Source organism: Pelecanus crispus, chromosome 17 (assembly GCF_030463565.1).
Source record: "Pelecanus crispus isolate bPelCri1 chromosome 17, bPelCri1.pri, whole genome shotgun sequence".
Classification (NCBI taxonomy): Eukaryota; Metazoa; Chordata; class Aves; order Pelecaniformes; family Pelecanidae; genus Pelecanus; species Pelecanus crispus.
The window spans coordinates 7,920,772-7,938,725 of NC_134659.1; the positions used below are offsets into that span (position 1 = coordinate 7,920,772).

The 17,954-nt window shown below is 51.5% G+C and overlaps 1 protein-coding gene across 1 annotated transcript; it reads left to right on the top strand.

The window, feature by feature from the left end:
- The first annotated feature begins 5,452 nt into the window (after positions 1–5,452).
- On the top strand, positions 5,453–16,633 carry TIMM17A (translocase of inner mitochondrial membrane 17A). The gene is made up of 6 exons (XM_075722263.1): positions 5,453–5,485; positions 9,508–9,607; positions 11,403–11,466; positions 12,784–12,912; positions 13,298–13,408; positions 14,718–16,633. Exons 1-6 carry the CDS (start codon positions 5,460–5,462, stop codon positions 14,786–14,788), a joined length of 501 nt encoding a protein of 166 aa, XP_075578378.1. The 5' UTR covers positions 5,453–5,459; the 3' UTR covers positions 14,789–16,633.
- Positions 16,634–17,954: the final 1,321 nt, after the last annotated feature.

The window sequence follows — 17,954 nt, forward strand, 5'->3', positions numbered from 1 at the left end:
CAGCCTGCGTCTCGCTCTGCAAAATCTGACCCCAACACCGTCCCTGGGTCGCTTTATCAGAGCTTCTGCTGACTCCCTGTCCTCTGCAGGGGTGTTTCTGCAGCTGCTCTTCATCACAACACTCCCACTTCCCCTCCCCAAGCCCCAGAGACATCCCTCCTTCTGCAAAGACTAAATTCCTGTGTCTCTCCTGCTTCTGGTTCAGGCAGTGCCCTAAGCCTGGGCTTTGGCTGGAGGCACCCACTTTCCATCGACCTAATCCATAAAGCTTCCTGGCACCTGCAAATTCTCCCGGAGGGACAGAGGCAGATAGGCTCTTCTCGCCAAGTTTCAAGGCAGCTTTACCCCATGCACAGCATTTTGTACCCATTCGTTATGCTGCCAACTTCATTCTTTTTTTCTTCATCCTTTATCATCCTCCTAATATTTACTGCTTGCTCTCAGGCCTCTCTCTTTGCTAGTCCAAACAAGCAGCCCTTTGGTCTCCTTCCGTAAAAAAAGTTCTCATAAGATTTTCCTCCTCAGCCTAATTACCTTCTCTGCCCATATCCTTGGCTCAGATCCCATCCTGAACACAGGCACAGGGTGCTCCAGGTGAGTCTCCCAATGCCTTGTGTTACAAACCAGACATTCCCCATCTTGATGGGAAATGCACATTCTTGTTGCATTCTAGGATTTCGTTTATCTCCAGCATCACAGCGCCCGGCTCCTGCTCATAGCCTTCCTATGATTCACCAGCACGACTGAGATTTTTTCCAGATTGTAGAAGAAACTGTTGGTTTTAGTTTCCAAGTGCATAACCTTAAACGTTGCCGCACTGAATTTCATCCCATTTCACTCCATCACTTCTATCTCCCTGATAGCACGACCCTCATCTTGCTGCCCACTTGCAGCAAGGACTAGGAGGGACATGGCCATCCCCTTCACCTTCTTCTGGTCTCGGCCCAGTCAGACTCTTCTCCTTCCCTCACCCAAAACTGCCGTGGCTGCAAGAGCCCTGAATGCAACAGGAACCAGAGTGAATTTAGTGTATTGGTGTCCATTTGGTGCCCTCTTTGCCTGAAGAAGCCAAAAGAGTGTCTTGTTCACCTTACTACAGCTCTAGACCTCTCTAACATGCTGTCTGGTTGCTTTTCAGGATACACAGTTCAAAAGGTTTTAACACTGCATCTTCTGGAAGAGAAATTTAACTTAACAGAGCGTGGGGATGGAAAAAATGACCAAATGTGGTGTTGCTGTGCTCAGTCACCAAGTGCTTGTAAGAGGTAAGCAACAAACTGGAAGCTCAGCTCCCAGCTGGAGAGGGCATGAAAAACAGGTAGTGAGGAATCATAGCTATGTGTGTCCCTCTTCCAGGAAAGATCCAAGCTTTCTCGGGTGTGCCACCCCTGGCTCCAGGGACAGGGTACGTGGGCAGCCCCAGGGACAATCTGCAATGCTAAAACAGAGAAAGAACCTTTCCACTGGTGAGTAAAACCTAGAATTGCCTTTCTGTCTGTCTGCCTTTCCTTCATGACTCTTTCTTGTGTTGTAAATCAATTTTCAACAGAATAAAATCACTATTGACACCTTGATAAGGTCTCCATTTTGTTCCTGACTCTTGACTCCTGGGACAAGAAGCACCAGACACTGGGTTCCCTTAGAAGCTGTAAACATGACCTGGGAGGCTCCGAGTTTCTCCTGAAGCATCACACATCCTCCCCTGATTTGAAAGCCCACGTCTGCCAGGCTCTTCTCCGCTGAGCTGCAGAGCTGGCTATGCAGAGGTAACACAGAGTCAGAGTTTTGCAGAGATAGATTCCTTCCTTAGCAGAAAAGCTGGGACAGAAGCAGGGGTCACCCTAAACTTGTCGTGATTTATAGTGGATGGTCTTACTGCAATTTATCTTGGCTGTCACACATCTCTCTCTAACCGGGGATATTAGCATAGCTCCGATTGCACCATGTTCCACAGAGTTCTCGGTGCTGTAAGAAAGAAAACACCAGAAAGAAAATCGAGTGGTTTTACCCCAGAATAAGAGGAGCTCTGGATACGTCTGCACTGGCTGCTCTTTCATGGGCCACCAGCAACTGGGACTGGGGACACGTGTGGGGACCCTTGGGCCTCGCTCCGCAGCCGGCTCCAGCCACCATGGACTTGACGCTGGCCCTTTGAAGCTGTGCCAGTCAAGAGAGCGCGGCGCGGTGCGGTGCGGTTTGGCGCAGAGGAGCTCCCAGCAGCTCCGAATTTCTGCCGAGGCTCCATCAGTCTCCGCATTTATCAGGATCCCCATCTCCATAGCAACTGAGCACCTCGGAGGCACTAATGAATATTTCTGCACAACACTCCTTTGAAACACAGCAACGTGATTAGCCACGTCTTAGAGATGAGGAACTGAGACAGAGTCAGATCAAGTACCTTTTCTAGGTGCGTGTACACGGCCTCTGGCAGAGCTGGGAAACCTTTCCGTGCCCCCAACTCTTGTGCCACCACGCAGGACTGTCTGTCTTCCTTTATTTTTTCCTATTAGTTGATAAAGGACAACTGAAAATGGAATGGATTCCTCCAATCTCTTTTATTTCCCTTTCCTTCAGAGCCTGCAGGAGGAAAGGTTAAATGCACTGATCTTTTTTTCATTTTATAAGATGTTCCTTGAGAAAGGAAGTGACATCTCCCTGCCCAGTTGGGACACGTGGCTGCTATGGAGCATGGTGTTCCTGTGGCCAGCGAGAGAAATCGCTTCTCTCCCAAAGCTAATTGCAGCTTCATCCAAAACCTCCCTCCGCAAAACACCTGCTCAGGCAAGAGCGAGGGAAGTGTGGAGACGACATTATATATCGGGAAAGGAACCGGCTCCTGGCTGCAGGGACATTCAGAAAACCCCAGAAAGCCCTTGAGTGCCTTCCAGCAGCCTGCCTGGGGTGCCCCGAGTGCCCCCAGCTGAGGTACTGGAGGTCCCTTTGGTGACGCTGGCCACTGCAACTCAAGCACCACACAGGCTTGGCAGGGAGTTTCACAAGCTCTCCCACAGCTTGTGAAAGGGATGACCAGAATGATTGTTCAGCCTGATATAATTAACCTGCCACTCATCAGGGGAAAGGACAAGGGCTACTGCAAGAAATTGCCACCCTAAGGACGGTTGGACCAGCATGGGCCAAGCCACAGCAGTAACAGAGGACACGAGAGCGGAGAGTTCTGCTCCCAGGCTCTACCAGGCTACGGTGGCTGGGAGGAGGCTGAGATTTTCCACTCTTCCCGTCTCCCCTCCTTCGCCAAAGCAGAAGCCACAATACCACCTTCTGGTAATCTCCACTACTGCATCACCCTCTGCTCCCATCCTGCCGTAACGACAAATGTGCCATTGCCGCACTCAGACCGTGAAGGTTTACACTCACAAGGAATCTTTTAAAGCCTTTGAAAACAGCAAATTAAAGCAGGTGGAGCATTTCAGCTCCTTTCCATTGCTTCAGCCCATGATTTATTAGAGCAATTAAGTGCCTCGGCGCACAATCTGCATCGCCTGTTGCAACTGAATAATTCACCGCCCTTACAAGAGAGTGTAGTGTGTAAGGTTAAATTAGGAGTGTGAAAAGAATAAGCAACTTACAACTTAGAGCACTTGCAAACATGTGGGGAAAGGCTTCAGGGGCTTTGCAGGCTGCCCTGGCATTTGCTGCCAGCACAGAGACTAATTCTCTGGTTTTCAGCTCTGCCTTCCCAGCCTCCCTGGAGTACTGCCCTCCTGCAGGCACGACTCTTGAGGGACCCTCAAAGCCCAGCGCTCATCCACACCGCCCAACCCACAGGAGCATTCCCAGGAACACCTTGAGGCCAGCCCAGCTGATTCAGTGGGGCCAGGAGTGAGGTGGGCACAGCTTCCGAGTGTCTCAGCAGCTCTGGTGGGACGGATGCCCTCAGCATGGGCATGCCACCCCACACCGACCCCTCCGTCACCACACTGGCATCCTCCTCCAGCTCAGCTGGGTACCGCCAGGCTTCTTTTCCGCTTCCACTTCCAGGGTGCTCACAGCATTTTCTGTTGTGATGCATTTACAGACAGATCAGTTGCCTGAAGTCTCAATGATTGGCAGAGCTGACTCCTGCCCCTCAGATTTGCTCACGCTTTTATTGTGGGTGCTACTTAGTAGAGGGCTAAATAAAAGCTGCTTTGTGTTTCAGGACTTTGTCAGAGTGCCATGACATGGGCCTAGCCCTGACAGAGACACATACGCCTTTTTTCCTGCATCGGAATCTATTTAGCCCCCTGACCCACACCCACGGGGTACCCACAGCCAGCCCTCGGAGGGCCCTGTGAGGACAGCCCCGTGTAAGCGCCCTCTCCCCTTCCCCAGGGACACACGCTGACGGCTGTGCCCGAGGACAGCACGAGTGGGGCCGATGGGCCCAGCAGATGAAGAAGCAGGCAGATGGAGCAGGCCTGGCAGATGATGGAGCAGGCAGATGAAGCAGGCCGGGCAGATGAAGCAGGCTGGGCAGATGACGGAGCAGACCAGGCAGATGATGGAGCAAGCAGATGAAGAAGCAGGCAGATGAAGCAGGCCCAGCAGATGACAGAGCAGGCAGATGGGGCAGGCCGGGCAGATGGAGCAGGCTGGGCAGATAATGGAGCAGGCCGGGCAGATAACAGAGCAGGCCGGGCAGATGACGGAGCAGGCCTGGGCAGATAACAGAGCAGGCCGGGCAGATGACGGAGCAGGCCTGGGCAGATGACGGAGCAGGCAGATGACGGCGCAGGCCCGGCAGATGACGGAGCAGGCCGGGCAGATGACGGAGCAGGCAGATGACGGCGCAGGCCCGGCAGATGACAAAGCAGGCCGGGCAGATGACGGAGCAGGCCCGGCAGATGACGGAGCAGGCAGATGACGGCGCAGGCCCGGCAGATGACGGCGCAGGCCGGGCAGATGACGGAGCAGGCCTGGGCAGATAACAGAGCAGGCCGGGCAGATGACGGAGCAGGCCTGGGCAGATGACGGAGCAGGCAGATGACGGCGCAGGCCCGGCAGATGACGGAGCAGGCCGGGCAGATGACGGAGCAGGCCGGGCAGATGACGGAGCAGGCAGATGACGGCGCAGGCCCGGCAGATGACAAAGCAGGCCGGGCAGATGACGGAGCAGGCCCGGCAGATGACGGAGCAGGCAGATGACGGCGCAGGCCCGGCAGATGACGGAGCAGGCCGGGCAGATGACGGAGCAGGCAGATGACGGCGCAGGCCGGGCAGATGACGGAGCAGGCCGGGCAGATGACGGCGCAGGCCCGGCAGATGACGGCGCAGGCCCGGTCACCCCCGGCGGGGCGAAGGGGCGGGGCGAAGGGGGCACGGCGCATGCGCCCGCACCGCCGCGCAGTCCTCCCTGCCCTCCGCCTAGTCCCGCCCTCCGCCCCCATTGGCCGCGGCGGGGAGGCGGCGAGCCAATCGCGCGGCGCGGAAGGCGGGGGAGGGCGGTGGCTCCTGCGAAGATGGAGGAGTACGCGCGTGAGCCCTGGTGAGCGGCGCCGCGCCGCGGCCCCGGCGGCTCCGGGGGGGCTCCGGGCTGGGCCGGGGAGCGGGGCCGGGAGCCGAGCGGGGCCGGGGGAGCGGGGCCGTGCTGGGCCGGCGCTCCCCAGGGCCGCTCCCCGGCGGGGGGAGGGGGTGCGCGTGACCTTGGCGGGGCCCCTCTGAGGGAGGCCGCGGCGGGGGAGGCCGCGGCGGCCCAGAGGCCGCCCTGAGGCCCGGGCAGCCGAAGCCCGGCGGGTACCGAGCCCGGCGGAGCCTCGCTGGGGCGGGGAGGTAGCGGCGTGGCGGCTAGGCCCTGCGGCCTGCGCGGCGCCTGGGCCTCCGTGGGCAGCGGCCCCCGGGCACACGCTGCCCGGCCTCCCCCCGGGGGCTCGGCCCTTCCTCCCCCGCTCCGTGAGGCGGGAGCGGACCGCCGGTATCTGAACCCCGTCGCGTGTCGGCAGCGCCTGTGGAAGCGTTCGCAGCCGCCTCGGTTGCGACTTAGAGGTTTCATTTGTAGTAATAAAACGTGTAGCGGGAGCTCAGGCTCGGGATTAAGCGTGCAGCGCTCTGCTCGCCTCTGCAAATAGAGGCCGTGGCTGTTGGCAGCGCTTTTCCCAAAGCTTTGCAGGTTGCTCGGCTGCCACATTTTAAGTTTCTCTGTAAACATCGGCCCCGCCTTTCTACAGCACAAAGCTTGGGACAGTAGCAAAATACATTTTATTTGTTGATTGATTGCTCTGGCCTGTGAGTAATCTCATTCTCCCTTTGGTAAGGTCACACGACGGGGACGTTTTGCTGCTAAGCTGTAGGGGGGCTGTCGGGGGCCCCGCGCTGCTTTGTCCCGTTTTTCTGCTGGTGGCCCCGCTGTCTCCTCTCCCCCCGCAGCGACGGGGGCGGTTTCAGCCCCCTGGGAGTTGCTGTTTCTGGGAGCAGCCTGACCTCGCTGGAAGGTGACGCTGTAGGACCTGGCTGTAATTTACACCGCAGTCGTCGTCGTCAGCAGCACGGATCGTTGCGTAGTCTCTGTGCTGGGGACGGCCCGAACGGCTGACGGGGGAGGCAGGGGTCAGGCTGTTCAGGCTGGTCTGTCACGACGGTTCAATGACGAGGATGAAGTGCCGCCCCTTCTGCAGCAGAGCTGGTGTCAGGCCGGCACCCTGCTGAACCGTCGATGCTGAGAAAAGGCAGCTTTGTTCATTTAAAACGCGGTGGCCTCTGCCTCTCGCGGTTCGTCGGCGCTTAGAAGAGCTGCAGGCAGCCGTGGAGCTTGGAGGGACGCTTCACCCCTCAAAGAGCTCACGGGCGGTCAGAGCCGGCGAGGCACCCGCCGGCATTCCTCGCTCTGCTGGCCCTGCCTGCCACCCTCTCCTCTTTTTGTCCACCCAGACAGTGCTGTAAGCCCCCGCAGCTCCCTCTGGGTGCGTATCTGAGGTGCGGGGTATCCTCAGCCTCTCCGGTCAGGTGGAGCTGGTATGTGGCTGCCCCGGGGCGCTGGCGTAAGCAAAGTCCTGGCCTCCGCTCTCCTCATCTCTAAGTGATCTCCATTGCCATCGGGAGTAGGAATCCGACCTTATCTTGTGTGTAGCAGTGAGCGCTACTAGGAGGGGTCCCCTTAAAGTCAGGGAAACAATTAACAGTAACATTAAGCTTGGAGATAAGTGCCAAATTAATAATGGACTAGTCTCTTCTCTTCTGATTCTCTCCTCTACTGAGCTTAAGCGCTGCCAGGGACTGCGGGGTGTTTTGTGTCGGCTTTCAGATGCATGCGGCATCTATCCGGGAGTTCAAAGGAGCTGATATAGGAAATGGCTGTGCTGGTATCAAAGACGTATTCTCATTTCAAAGCTGCTCCTCCGGAGGCTTGGAGGGTGGTTTAAAAGGAAAATTAAGAACCCCAAAGGTAACAGCTAATGAGCTTGACATCTGAAGTAGGGTTAAAGATGAAAAAAATCTAGGAAAGCATTCCATGATTGGGGTCTAATTAACGAAGGTTCCGCAAAGAGCAGTCATGATTTGCTCAATTGGAATTCTTTGACCTTGTGGGTTAAGGAAGACCACTTTACATAATCTATTTAGATTTCCCGAAAGCCCTTTAATAAGATCACTGTTAGCAAGCTAACAAAGGAAGAGATTTGTGATGAGATGTTTTATTCATAACAGAGTAGATCAAAATCTGGACAGGAGACATGGAGAACAAAACAACAACAACAACAAAAAAAAAAACCCCGAGAAGAAAGACTGAGTCGCTTTTTATCTTGGCATCTCTGACAACAGTGTGCCTGTAACCTTTTCCTGATCATTAGATGCAGAAAATAGGGGAAGGAAAATAAAATGTGAAACGGGGCTAAATTATTGAATTTAGTCAAAGCTAGAGGGGATTTGTAAGGAATATGAGATGAAAGCATGTTACAGGCAGAGCAATAAGGAAGAAGGGTGATGCGTGGTGGGGTGATGTGCGATCCTTCCCCTGTTTTCTGAATCGGCGTGGGGTTGGGACCTGGATGTTGCTGTCACTGGGGAGGATCAGTGGTGACATTTGGGTGGGGTCCTGGTGCGCTCGGAACAGCCGAGCGATAGCAAGGTGCAAAAACAAAGCAAGCGAACGATGCCACGTGTGCAAACAAGCAATTTGCCTGCCTTTAGAAGGCGTGCAGAGCTGGCCACGCTCTCGTTAAAGCGACTGCGGAGGTTGGGAGAGATTCAGAAATAGGTCATGAAAGTGAGGAGACTGGGAGAACCTGTAGGAGGAGGGAATTCTGGATTTTTTTGCAGGAAGGAAAAAAAAACCCTCATGACAAAATATGCAGTACAGCGAGGGGTCTGGGGAAAAGCAATAATGTTTGTCACTCCTTGCAGCAGAAGAGCATTAGCATATTCTGAAGTAGAAAAGTGGCAGATTCAAAGCACATGAATGAAGATATGTTCTCACGTGCAGGAGCTGGATGCTGTAGGGAGTCCTCGAGAACAGAAACATGAAATTCAGAGTGAAATCAGAAATGCCCATCGATGTTCTTATCTGTGATTTGGTAGCGTGAACACTGAGCGTGCCGCAGTGTTCAGTTTTGTGGCCCTGCGTGGTGTTGTAGCCTCTTTTTTGCCAGGTTTTCTGGTGATTGACAGTGCAGGAGTTATAATCATCTGAGCGCTTGGCTTCTGCTGTAAGATTTGGTTACGAAAGAAACAAAATAACTTTGTTATTTAATGCTTCCAAATTACCAGCAGTGGCAACAGAGGTTAATAGCAGGTTAGTGCTCACCTAGTTTAGGAGCTACAAGGCTCTGGTGCGCGGCAGTGGTTTTGAACCCCAAATTAAAGCTCACCTCGCTGGTGTTGAAAGTGTTTGCTGCGAGGAAGGTGCCCTTTCTGTGGCAAAGCTTTTGGTCACTGGTCGGAAACATTTGACATTCCATGTTGTTGGAGGCAGGAATTGTGGCCTTCTGGACCTCTGACCAGGTCTGTGGTTTGTTTGAATGAACTTCAAAAGATCCAGGATGCATCAGGAAAAACCTTTACAGTTTAACAAAAGATAACTTTGAAGTCTCTCATTTAAATAACCAGAACTCATGAAAAGCGTGAGTAATTCAGGAAAGTTGTGTTTTGTGCCAGCTGGGAACTGTGCCTCATTGAATTTGCCACCTAAGTTTTCTGTAGGTTGAGATGAAAATGAGAACAATAAATTTAAAGCTGTTTACACTCCATAAGTAGGGCAGAGCTGGAATTCTACAGAAGTTTTCCGTGATGGAAGCAGGCCTTTCTGCCTTGTGTGAGGAGTTCAGGCGATTCTTCTGTACGTTTGATGCTTACCAGTCTAGGGAGGCGGGTTGGTAGACTCTCGGCAAAAGCCAAGTTTCTTTTGCTGTAATATTACCTGTCCGTGTGTTTTGTTCATGTCTGTTCAGCAAGCTGTCTGCGAGACAACACAGCTGGCAGCCTTGATTTTCACTCCACGTGAGCGGTGGATCCATTACAGTTACTGGCACGGTTTAACATGATGGAATTTAGTATTTTCATCTTTGTTTTTCTTTATAGTCCCTGGAGGATAGTAGATGACTGCGGAGGTGCTTTCACGATGGGAGCGATAGGAGGTGGCATCTTCCAAGCTATCAAGGGGTTCAGAAATTCCCCAGTGGTAAGTAAAATCATTTGGGAGTGCATTCAGCGTGCAGTCCTGCTTTCTCTATCCATCAGCAGTGAATCTGGCCAGCCAAAGGTAAAGGAGAAGAAATCCCTGTGCAGTGAGTGGGACCGATTAGTGGCCCGCATGTCACTAATCCAGACGAGGGTAGGTGCCCGGCTCAGGATCCGGATGGGTCCTCCGTCGTTCTGGGGTTTACCCAGTTCTGCTGTCCCTGTTTGATCTGGTGGCAGCAGTGGGACGCTGGCAGCCGGCTGCCCTCCCTTGCTGAGCATCGTCTCCTTCGGGATGGGGAAGCGGAGGGCGCAGCGGAATATGTCCGTCTCGGCTGATCTTCTGCCTTTGGTTCTGTCTGCACATAAAGATGTGAACCCTGGCTCTTCTGCCTCTTCTGGCCTGCCCTCTCCCTTTCTTTTAAGGAATGGAAAGGCTCAAAGGAAGAATCTTTTTTTCCTTCAGATTTCTGTTAAGGTGTATTATTTTCATTAATTAATCTCTTATTTAATTATTAACATTTTTTTATTAACTTTTTTTTTGAGTCAGGTTTTGTTCAAATGGAGAAGTGTGCGTAAACATGAAAGTTAAAGTTTAGCTGATGCAAGTCATTTAAAATGTTTCCACTTTCAGGATTTCTGCTGTGAAATTTTTGCTATAAACCTGTTGTAGAGACATTTGATAAAATAAGATCCTATTTCTACCTGAACATTTGTTTTAAAACATTTCGCTGGCTTCATATAAAAGGGGTTTTTGTTGAGTGGTTTTTGGTGTTACTATGTGACAATTTGTTTGCCTAAAAGTTCTTAATAAGCCATCAGTTTGAGGTAAGTTTTGTAAATAACTGTTTCCAAACTAGTCAGATCCTGCAGATGCTAAGTTGAAAAGCATTATATGCTTAACTACGTTCTTAATTTTGCTTAAGGCTTATTAAATAAATCTGTCCACACTTCTGAGCACTTGTATCAAAAATAAAACTTGGGGGTATGTTCTTTAAATCTTCTTAAATTGTGGGGAAATATGTAGTCATAATTCTGCCGGGTCCTGGATGACGTGTTTAGTGTTAGGCTCTGGAAGGCTCAGCACTCCATTTGGAAGCTGAGTTGCTTGCTTCTCTTAGCTACTGAGGCTGGGCTGATGAGACAAGGACTCAGTGCTCCACCTGACGAGCAGAAATGGCTGAATTTGGGACAACTAGTGAGATTGCTGCTGCCAGCCGAGCACACTGCTCCTGGTATGTGGGCGTCTGCAACAGGATTGAAGCGGCTGTACTAAAGTAGATAAAATACTGATGGAAATGTAATATAACGGCCCCGCAGCCCCGCGGCACTCTTCCCCTGGGTGGATTTCCCTGTTCTCCGTGGACAGACTCTCCTCCCTGCGGTTACCCGCACCTGATGCTGCTGTTTGCTCCGCTGGCGTCCTGTGTGCAAACTGTGTCGAGTGACCGGGCATCAGATGGGAACAAAGGAACGATACCCGTGAAAAATAAATGTGCTTCTCTTGCTGAAAGTGTTAATGTCTCGTTCAGTCCCCACTAAGCCACTCAGACAAACTTTGAACTCAAATTGCTCAATGCCTGATGGCTGTAATTCATTTCTGTAGTTGACAGGAATATTATAGGGGAGCGATAAATACTAAAGTATGTGTAAAATGCAGTTTCTGTCAGCTCCGGATCACAGCTGCTGAGGGTGCTTAGAAATATGTTGGGCCTGTGGCAAGTTTTTGCTATATACAGTCAGATTGGCTGTAAGACCTCACTCTTATTTTAACTGTCCTCTCTCTTTTATTGTAGGGTGTAAACCACCGGCTGCGGGGAAGTTTGACAGCTATTAAAACAAGAGCTCCACAACTGGGAGGTAATTAACTTTGTGGTGTTGTGGCAGTCAGTTGAGTGTTGGTAGATAACCAGCTTTGGGCGTATAACGTGGCACAGGCGCAGTGACACGTGAGCTGTGGGCCAGCTGCGTTTCAGCGGGGTTTGTTAGTCCAACCAGTGAGTAAATATGCTTCTGATGCATCCAGAATTAGTTTGGTGTGGAGGAAGCATGCTTGTGTTCATGGAGTGATAAGCCAGGGTTAATAATTTTGTCGTATTTTAACCAGCTCTGTGCAGAGCTGCCTGGGAGCCTGTGCGTTGTGCGCAGGGTTTTAAAATAGACAAAATTGACTCGTTAAAATAAATGTTCAAACTTGGAGAAACAATGAAGGGGACGGGTGGGTGTGGGTAGGATTCCAGACTGTTCCCCTGGGGTCAGCTTAGGTAAATTTCGGTCATTTTTGTGAAATGAATTTTGTGCGTAGAAGTCTAAAAACCACAAAACTGCAACTTGAGTCAAAAAGACGGCGTGACGCTGTGCTCACGCGCTGCGCTGTGGCCGTTGCGTCGTTCTGACAGGCGAACTGAATTAATGCATCGGAGGAGGAGAGGGCGGGAGGGTGGTGCTGAGCGGGGAAACGTTGGCTGCCGCAGAACTACTTAAAGAAGTGGGGGCCGCAGGCTGAACGGCTTTGTGGCTGCAGCCTGGGGTGACTGCACAGAGGGGCACCTCCCGGTTTTTAGCTGGTATTAAGCCGGTATAAAGTGTTAAGACACCTCAAATGAAGGGGGGCTGAAGTTGTTCTAGATAGTAGTTTTCTCCAAATGAGTCTGGAGATCAATATTTATATTAATTTATAATACATGTTATTGTTAAAAGGCTTCAGAATTTGCATTCTGAAAACTTGCATTCTCTTTGCATCTGCCATACAATTCCGACCAGTACCGATCTTCTGAGATGCCAGGAGCAGGATTAGGATAAGGTGTGAAATTGCCCTGCATCATTCTCTGTGAGGAAGTGTTTAAAAAGTGAAAAATATGAAAGTTCCCTGAGCTAATCTGGCTTTATTAGGATGGAAGTTCCATTATCATCACTGATAAGCTTTCTGTCATTAAATATAAATTAGTGAGATTATATATAAAATGTGTGGATGTGTGATACGTGTGTCACCTGGCAAATTGAGATTTTTTTTCTTGGTATTGATTTTAACCTACGTTTGGTTCTTTGTGGGTTTGAATATACTTCCGTGTCCGAAAGCAAGCACACCAGTACTGCACCATCCCTTGCTTGTATGGCTGCAGCATGGCTGGTTTGTCTGCTTTCTCTAAACTGGTTTTGTTGGGTTTTTTTTAACAGGTAGCTTTGCTGTCTGGGGAGGTCTCTTCTCCATGATTGACTGCAGTATGGTCAGAATGAGAGGGAAAGAAGATCCGTGGAATTCGATCACAAGCGGAGCCCTGACTGGAGCCATATTAGCTGCAAGAAGTAAGAAACAGGCTATCAGTTGAAAAACTTCTGTACTCTAAATGTACAGTTCTTGTCGTTATAGTGAAGCAAGTCGATGATAGCCCAACTGGAATTTACTGTCTCTGAGAAACTGAAAGATAATCTGGAACTTTTGTCCTGTGCTTATGAAAGTAATGATTATATTCTCAGACATTACTGGTGTTCCTTTGTTTCCCTGAGGAAGAGGGGGAGAGTTGCCCAGTAATTATCCTTTGTTGGTGATGCTAATGAGGCTTAATGGATGCAAAATTGCTGCTCCTGAGTCTGCTTATAGGAGAGATTATAGCTAGAGAAAGAGAGCTATAATATGCAAAGTAATGCACGAAAGAAGTAAAAGGTGTTGTTTTGTGCTTTTTATTTTTAGATGGACCTGTTGCCATGGTCGGGTCTGCTGCGATGGGAGGAATTCTCCTAGCTTTAATTGAAGGAGCTGGTATTCTGTTAACAAGATTTGCCTCCACGCAGTTTCCAAACGGTAAGGAGCCATCAGACTATGGTATCGCGAGGCTCTTATAGTGCAGTTTTGCCAACTTACCTCTTCCGGTCATTGGTCTTACCACAGAGTAAATCTACTCTGCCGGTTGCCAGCTTCTAAGGCTGTAGAAAGCCAAGGAGGAGCCGGACGTTGCTGATGAGACAAGAGCATCGTCAGCTCCTTCCCACTGCGTGGCTGAAAGCGGGGATGTCCCTGCTCTCCACGTCTTCTGCCCTGTCCCCTGTGCAGCCGCGCAGCCTGTCAGGTGGCGGCAGCGGTATTTCGGTCAGCGGTGGGTGACGCGGCAGGTTGGAGGGAGCAGCACGCAGCGAGTTGCGGGCAAGAGGGACGGTGCTGGCAGGCTAGCTGCGGTCTGTGTGCGAGTGTGCGGCCCTGGCTTAAATGAGGTGATGAAGGTCAGCAGGCAGATACAGATGAAAGATTTCGAAGAGGGGTGGTGGTGGTGGTTTTTTTTTTCCTAAACGGCTTCAAAAACTAGATCCCGCCCCTTTTTTTTTTCCCCTAAGTAAAATGCAAGCTGAGGTGTCGGTTAGCCGAGGCGGTAACCATTTGTGCCAGTACTTGCCTGTGCAAAATACTTAATACCGCTATTGCCCCACCATGTTTTGGGACGAATACAGACAAAACCACTCGTGTTGTAAGGATCAGTAGCAAGCCACTAATTCCTGAGAGGCTTCCTCTCTCAGGTTTGTTCACTGACATTCTTTGTTCAATCTAAATGGTAACAATTTCTGTTCTTTATACAAAGGCATTTTAAAATTAATCTGCTTTAGAGAAAGGGTATCATCTGTCCTTTACAATTTACTCTCTCTAAAATTGGCATGCAGTAAACGTGTTGCTTCCTTCCAGCAGAACGTCGGTAAGAGGAGTCGGGAAGCCGACTCCACAATGATTTGTTCCGTTTCACTGGCTTGCTTTATCGTCAGGCAAGTTACCGTGGGTAAACCTTTACAGGGTGGCTAAGTTCACCTGAAGGGCAATAAGGCATAGGTTTCCAGCTCCTTTAGGTGACTGAAAATGTTTCCCTCTCGCTGCTCTGGTTCATTTCCCCATTAATAAAGGAGATAAAGATACGGCCCTTACTGGACTGAGACTCTCGTCAATGCATAAAGCTCTTGTACTGCATTGAATGAAAAAAAACCCCAAATGTAAAGTCTTGTTATTGGCTTCATTAATTTTAGAAGGGATTTATATTAAAAATGCTGTGTGTTTCACGCAGTTAGTAGGAAGAATCTCTTGTCTTTCGGTATTTATTATTTGCCTTTTTTTTCTCTTGCCTTATTCGCAGGCCCTCAGTTTTCAGATGACCCCTCCCAGCTGCAGCCTTCTCCCTTTGGCGACTACAGGCAATACCAGTGATTGTCCTCACTCTCCTAGTCCTTATTGTACCTGAGCTGTCATTTAAAATGCTGGAGGACCAAGGTGCGGTATGTCTTTACACCAGTGGTAGTCTCTTACACAAACCATGCCGAGAGGACCTTCAGCACTTTTCAGTGTAAAGCTGCACAGGAGAACTTTTAGAAGATGACAAATCTATTTATTCATGATAGATTCCATTGCTGTAATGTTAATACGTGTCTGATAGAATACATGGAGATTTAAGACAAGGACCAAATGGAGTCTTGTCATCCTTTGGACACGGACTGAAATGAAGGTCTTTGGAGTCTTCTCCGGGATGTGGCATTGACCATCCACAGTGAATGCAGCTGGAATTTAGCCACTTCCCCGTCGGATTTAGGTTGCTACACGTATTTCAGCTTAAGGAAAATAGTTCATCTACACGCAGTTTTACATTCCTAAAGTGAATATTATTGGGAGAAGGTGCAAGCCAGTGAGAATTACTTCCAGCAATATGTATTTCACTGCTGTTCTTTGTTTTCTATGCTATCACCATGCAGCCCAAGTCCTTTGGTTAAAGCAGAATCTGCCTTTTGTGGATCCGTGGGCTGCAGCACACCTCCGCCTTCCCCTAAACCCGCAAGGCTTTGAGCCCCTTTTAGCAAGAGGTGGCAGCAAATTAATTCTGCACCTCTGCTGCCGCTTGCTGTGGCTTTGGCAGCAGGCTCGAAAGGGAACGTCACAGCCAGCTTCCCCTCCTAGAACCGCAGCGAGACGTGTCGGAGCCCCGAACAGAAACCACGTAGGCCTGTGGGGCTGGAGGGGGAAGCGTCGCACCTGCGTGCCTGCTGCCAGCGCAGCCTCTTGCCTCGTCACCTCGCATCCAGTCCTGAGCACAACTGAAACATCTGCTCTGTGCTTTTGTTCTTAAACTCCAGTTGGAGAGGCATGTTCCCTTTGGTCAGCAGTTAAAAAAAATCATACCCACTGAGGTTTTCTGTTGTTAATACTAGTTGATACTATTGCTTGCTAGCAGTTCCTGATCGCATACCCATATTCAAAAAGGCTTCAGTAATATTATCTGAGCTGCTTCATGGCTTTTCCTCTGCCCAGGAAGGAGCGTGATCTCCGGGGTTCTGTCAGGAAACTAAGTCAGACCCGTGTAGTAGGAGGAAGGGATGAAAATAAGACAGGAGCAGTCACAGCCGTGGTTGACAAATGGGTGAATTAGGATTGTATGAGGCGTGCATGCAAGTGTGAGATCCTGAACGTCTATGTCCTGTCATCCTGTAAAAGTGACATTTTCCTGTTTCCACCCCCCTGCCTGTCCTAGAACTGCTCCAGGACCGCCAGGGCTTGCCTCTCTGGTACCTTACCGTTTCATATAGCTGTTGCGTGATTTTCAAAATCCTTAAGCACAAAAGCACTGTGCGTTTGTGAAGGCTCGTCTTGCTTTGCTGCTTAGCTGGTTCCTCAGGTGAATTGTCAAGACAATTTTCTTGATTTGTGTCACTTGGTCAGTGCTCTCGCCTGTTCCCGGTTGAGACTGTAGCCGTAGGGGAGTGGGTGAGTCTCTGGTAGTTGAGAGAGAATTACACTCAGCTCTCAGTGGGTGAGTTTCTGGTATTTGAGATGGAAATTACCCTCAGCTCTCATCAGCTGCAGAGCCTCCCCTGGGTATCCAAATCTGCATGTTAATCAGATGTTTTTCCGTGCTCTTTATATAGGATTAGAGCACTCGGGCATTGTTCGAACCTGTGTGCAGCTCGAGGGTTTCGTTCTGCGGCCCGGCCCTCGCACCACCGAGCTGTCCTTAGGGGTTTGCTGGGAGGCAGCCCGTATTTAAGCAGCAGCCTGGAGCGCTTGGGTGACCTCTCCCACCAGTGCTTTGCCTGGGAGCAGCCTCTGGCCGGGCTGGGACGCGGGGGAGCGCAGGACCGGGGGGGAGGCTGAGCTGCAGCTGGGGGTGGGGGCTGCTGCTTCGCAGCCCCCAGAGCCAGGCCACATCCAAACAGCTCAAAAAAGGGGCCACCACACGAGCCTTCCCTGCAGCAGCAGCGACTCCACGCCTGCTGGGGGGAGCAGGGGCACGGGGAGAGCAGGGACGCGTGCCCCCAGTGAGGGGCTGTGGCCCAGGGGCTGCGGTGGCCCTGCCAGGTGCCCCCCACCCCACTTTGGCTGCCTGAGAGGGGCTTCGCTGGGCTCATCTCTTCCCCTCTGATCCCCTTTGACCGCCCTCGCACCCTGCTGCCGAGGAGGAGCCTCTGGGTTAGGGTGTCGACCCTCACTCCCCTTTTCTGACCGGCCGCGAGCCCTTTGCCACGCTGATCCCAGGCGGGAAGGCAGCAGGTCCCGCTGTCCAGCAGCAGATCGCCCAGCCGAGGAAGGGTTTCCTCCCCGTCATCGCTGCAACACCCAAGCGCTTCCTGCGGTTTATTTCTACCGTTGGCGCTGTCCTGACCGGCTGCCACGGCGGGAGCGATCCCGCTGCACCTCACGGGTGCTGCCGCTCGGTGCCGGCAGCCGTCGCGGGCACGCGCTGCTCAGGGCCCTCTCCCCAGAAGCAGCCCGCGCCCCGAGCAGCTGCTTCTCTACGCCCGCCCCAAAAAACGAGACGGATGCCAGCAGCGCGACACTGAACTAGACCTTTTTATTTCAATCAGCTACAGCAGCTCTACATTCCCCTAACACACTGTCCTTCCTTTACTACCACAGACAGCGAGGGAGCCGAGTACACTGCGGTGGCAGCAAGTCTTTTTAAAGCTTAGTATTAAATATTAAATATTCTCTCATTTATGTTTACATTACTTTGTCAAGGAAAACAAACAAACAAACAAAAAAAGACAATTAAATTACATGACTCTGTGCCTGTGCCCTGGGCAGCAGCACCGGGGGCGGCAGAGCTGCCCCCAGCAAGGCGGCTCTGCTGCGAGGGATATGCAGAAATCCAGCCCTGGGCCTGGTAGTGCGTGACTCTGCTCGCTCCGGTGGTCAGCTCGGGAAGGGGGTGCTGGGCTGTGCCGGGAGCGGGGTACCCGCACCCTTTGCTTTCGGAAATCGGCATGCCTGGGAAGGTCGGAGGACCCCGGTGCGGCTAAAACACTGTCTGGAGGAGGCGAGGCCGTGAGAGCGCGGCAGGGCTGGCTGCCGGGGCCCGCGTCGCCTCCCCTCTGCCCCAGCGAAGTGC

What these genes read in the sequence shown, in the direction of transcription:
- TIMM17A (XM_075722263.1), top strand. Translation starts at nt 5,460, where the DNA reads ATGGAGGAGTACGCGCGTGAGCCCTG. An exon ending in AAGAGCTCCACAACTGGGAG is followed by an intron (nt 11,467 to 12,783) that starts GTAATTAACTTT and finishes TTTTTTTAACAG; the next exon opens with GTAGCTTTGCTGTCTGGGGA. An exon ending in AGCCATATTAGCTGCAAGAA is followed by an intron (nt 12,913 to 13,297) that starts GTAAGAAACAGG and finishes TTTTATTTTTAG; the next exon opens with ATGGACCTGTTGCCATGGTC.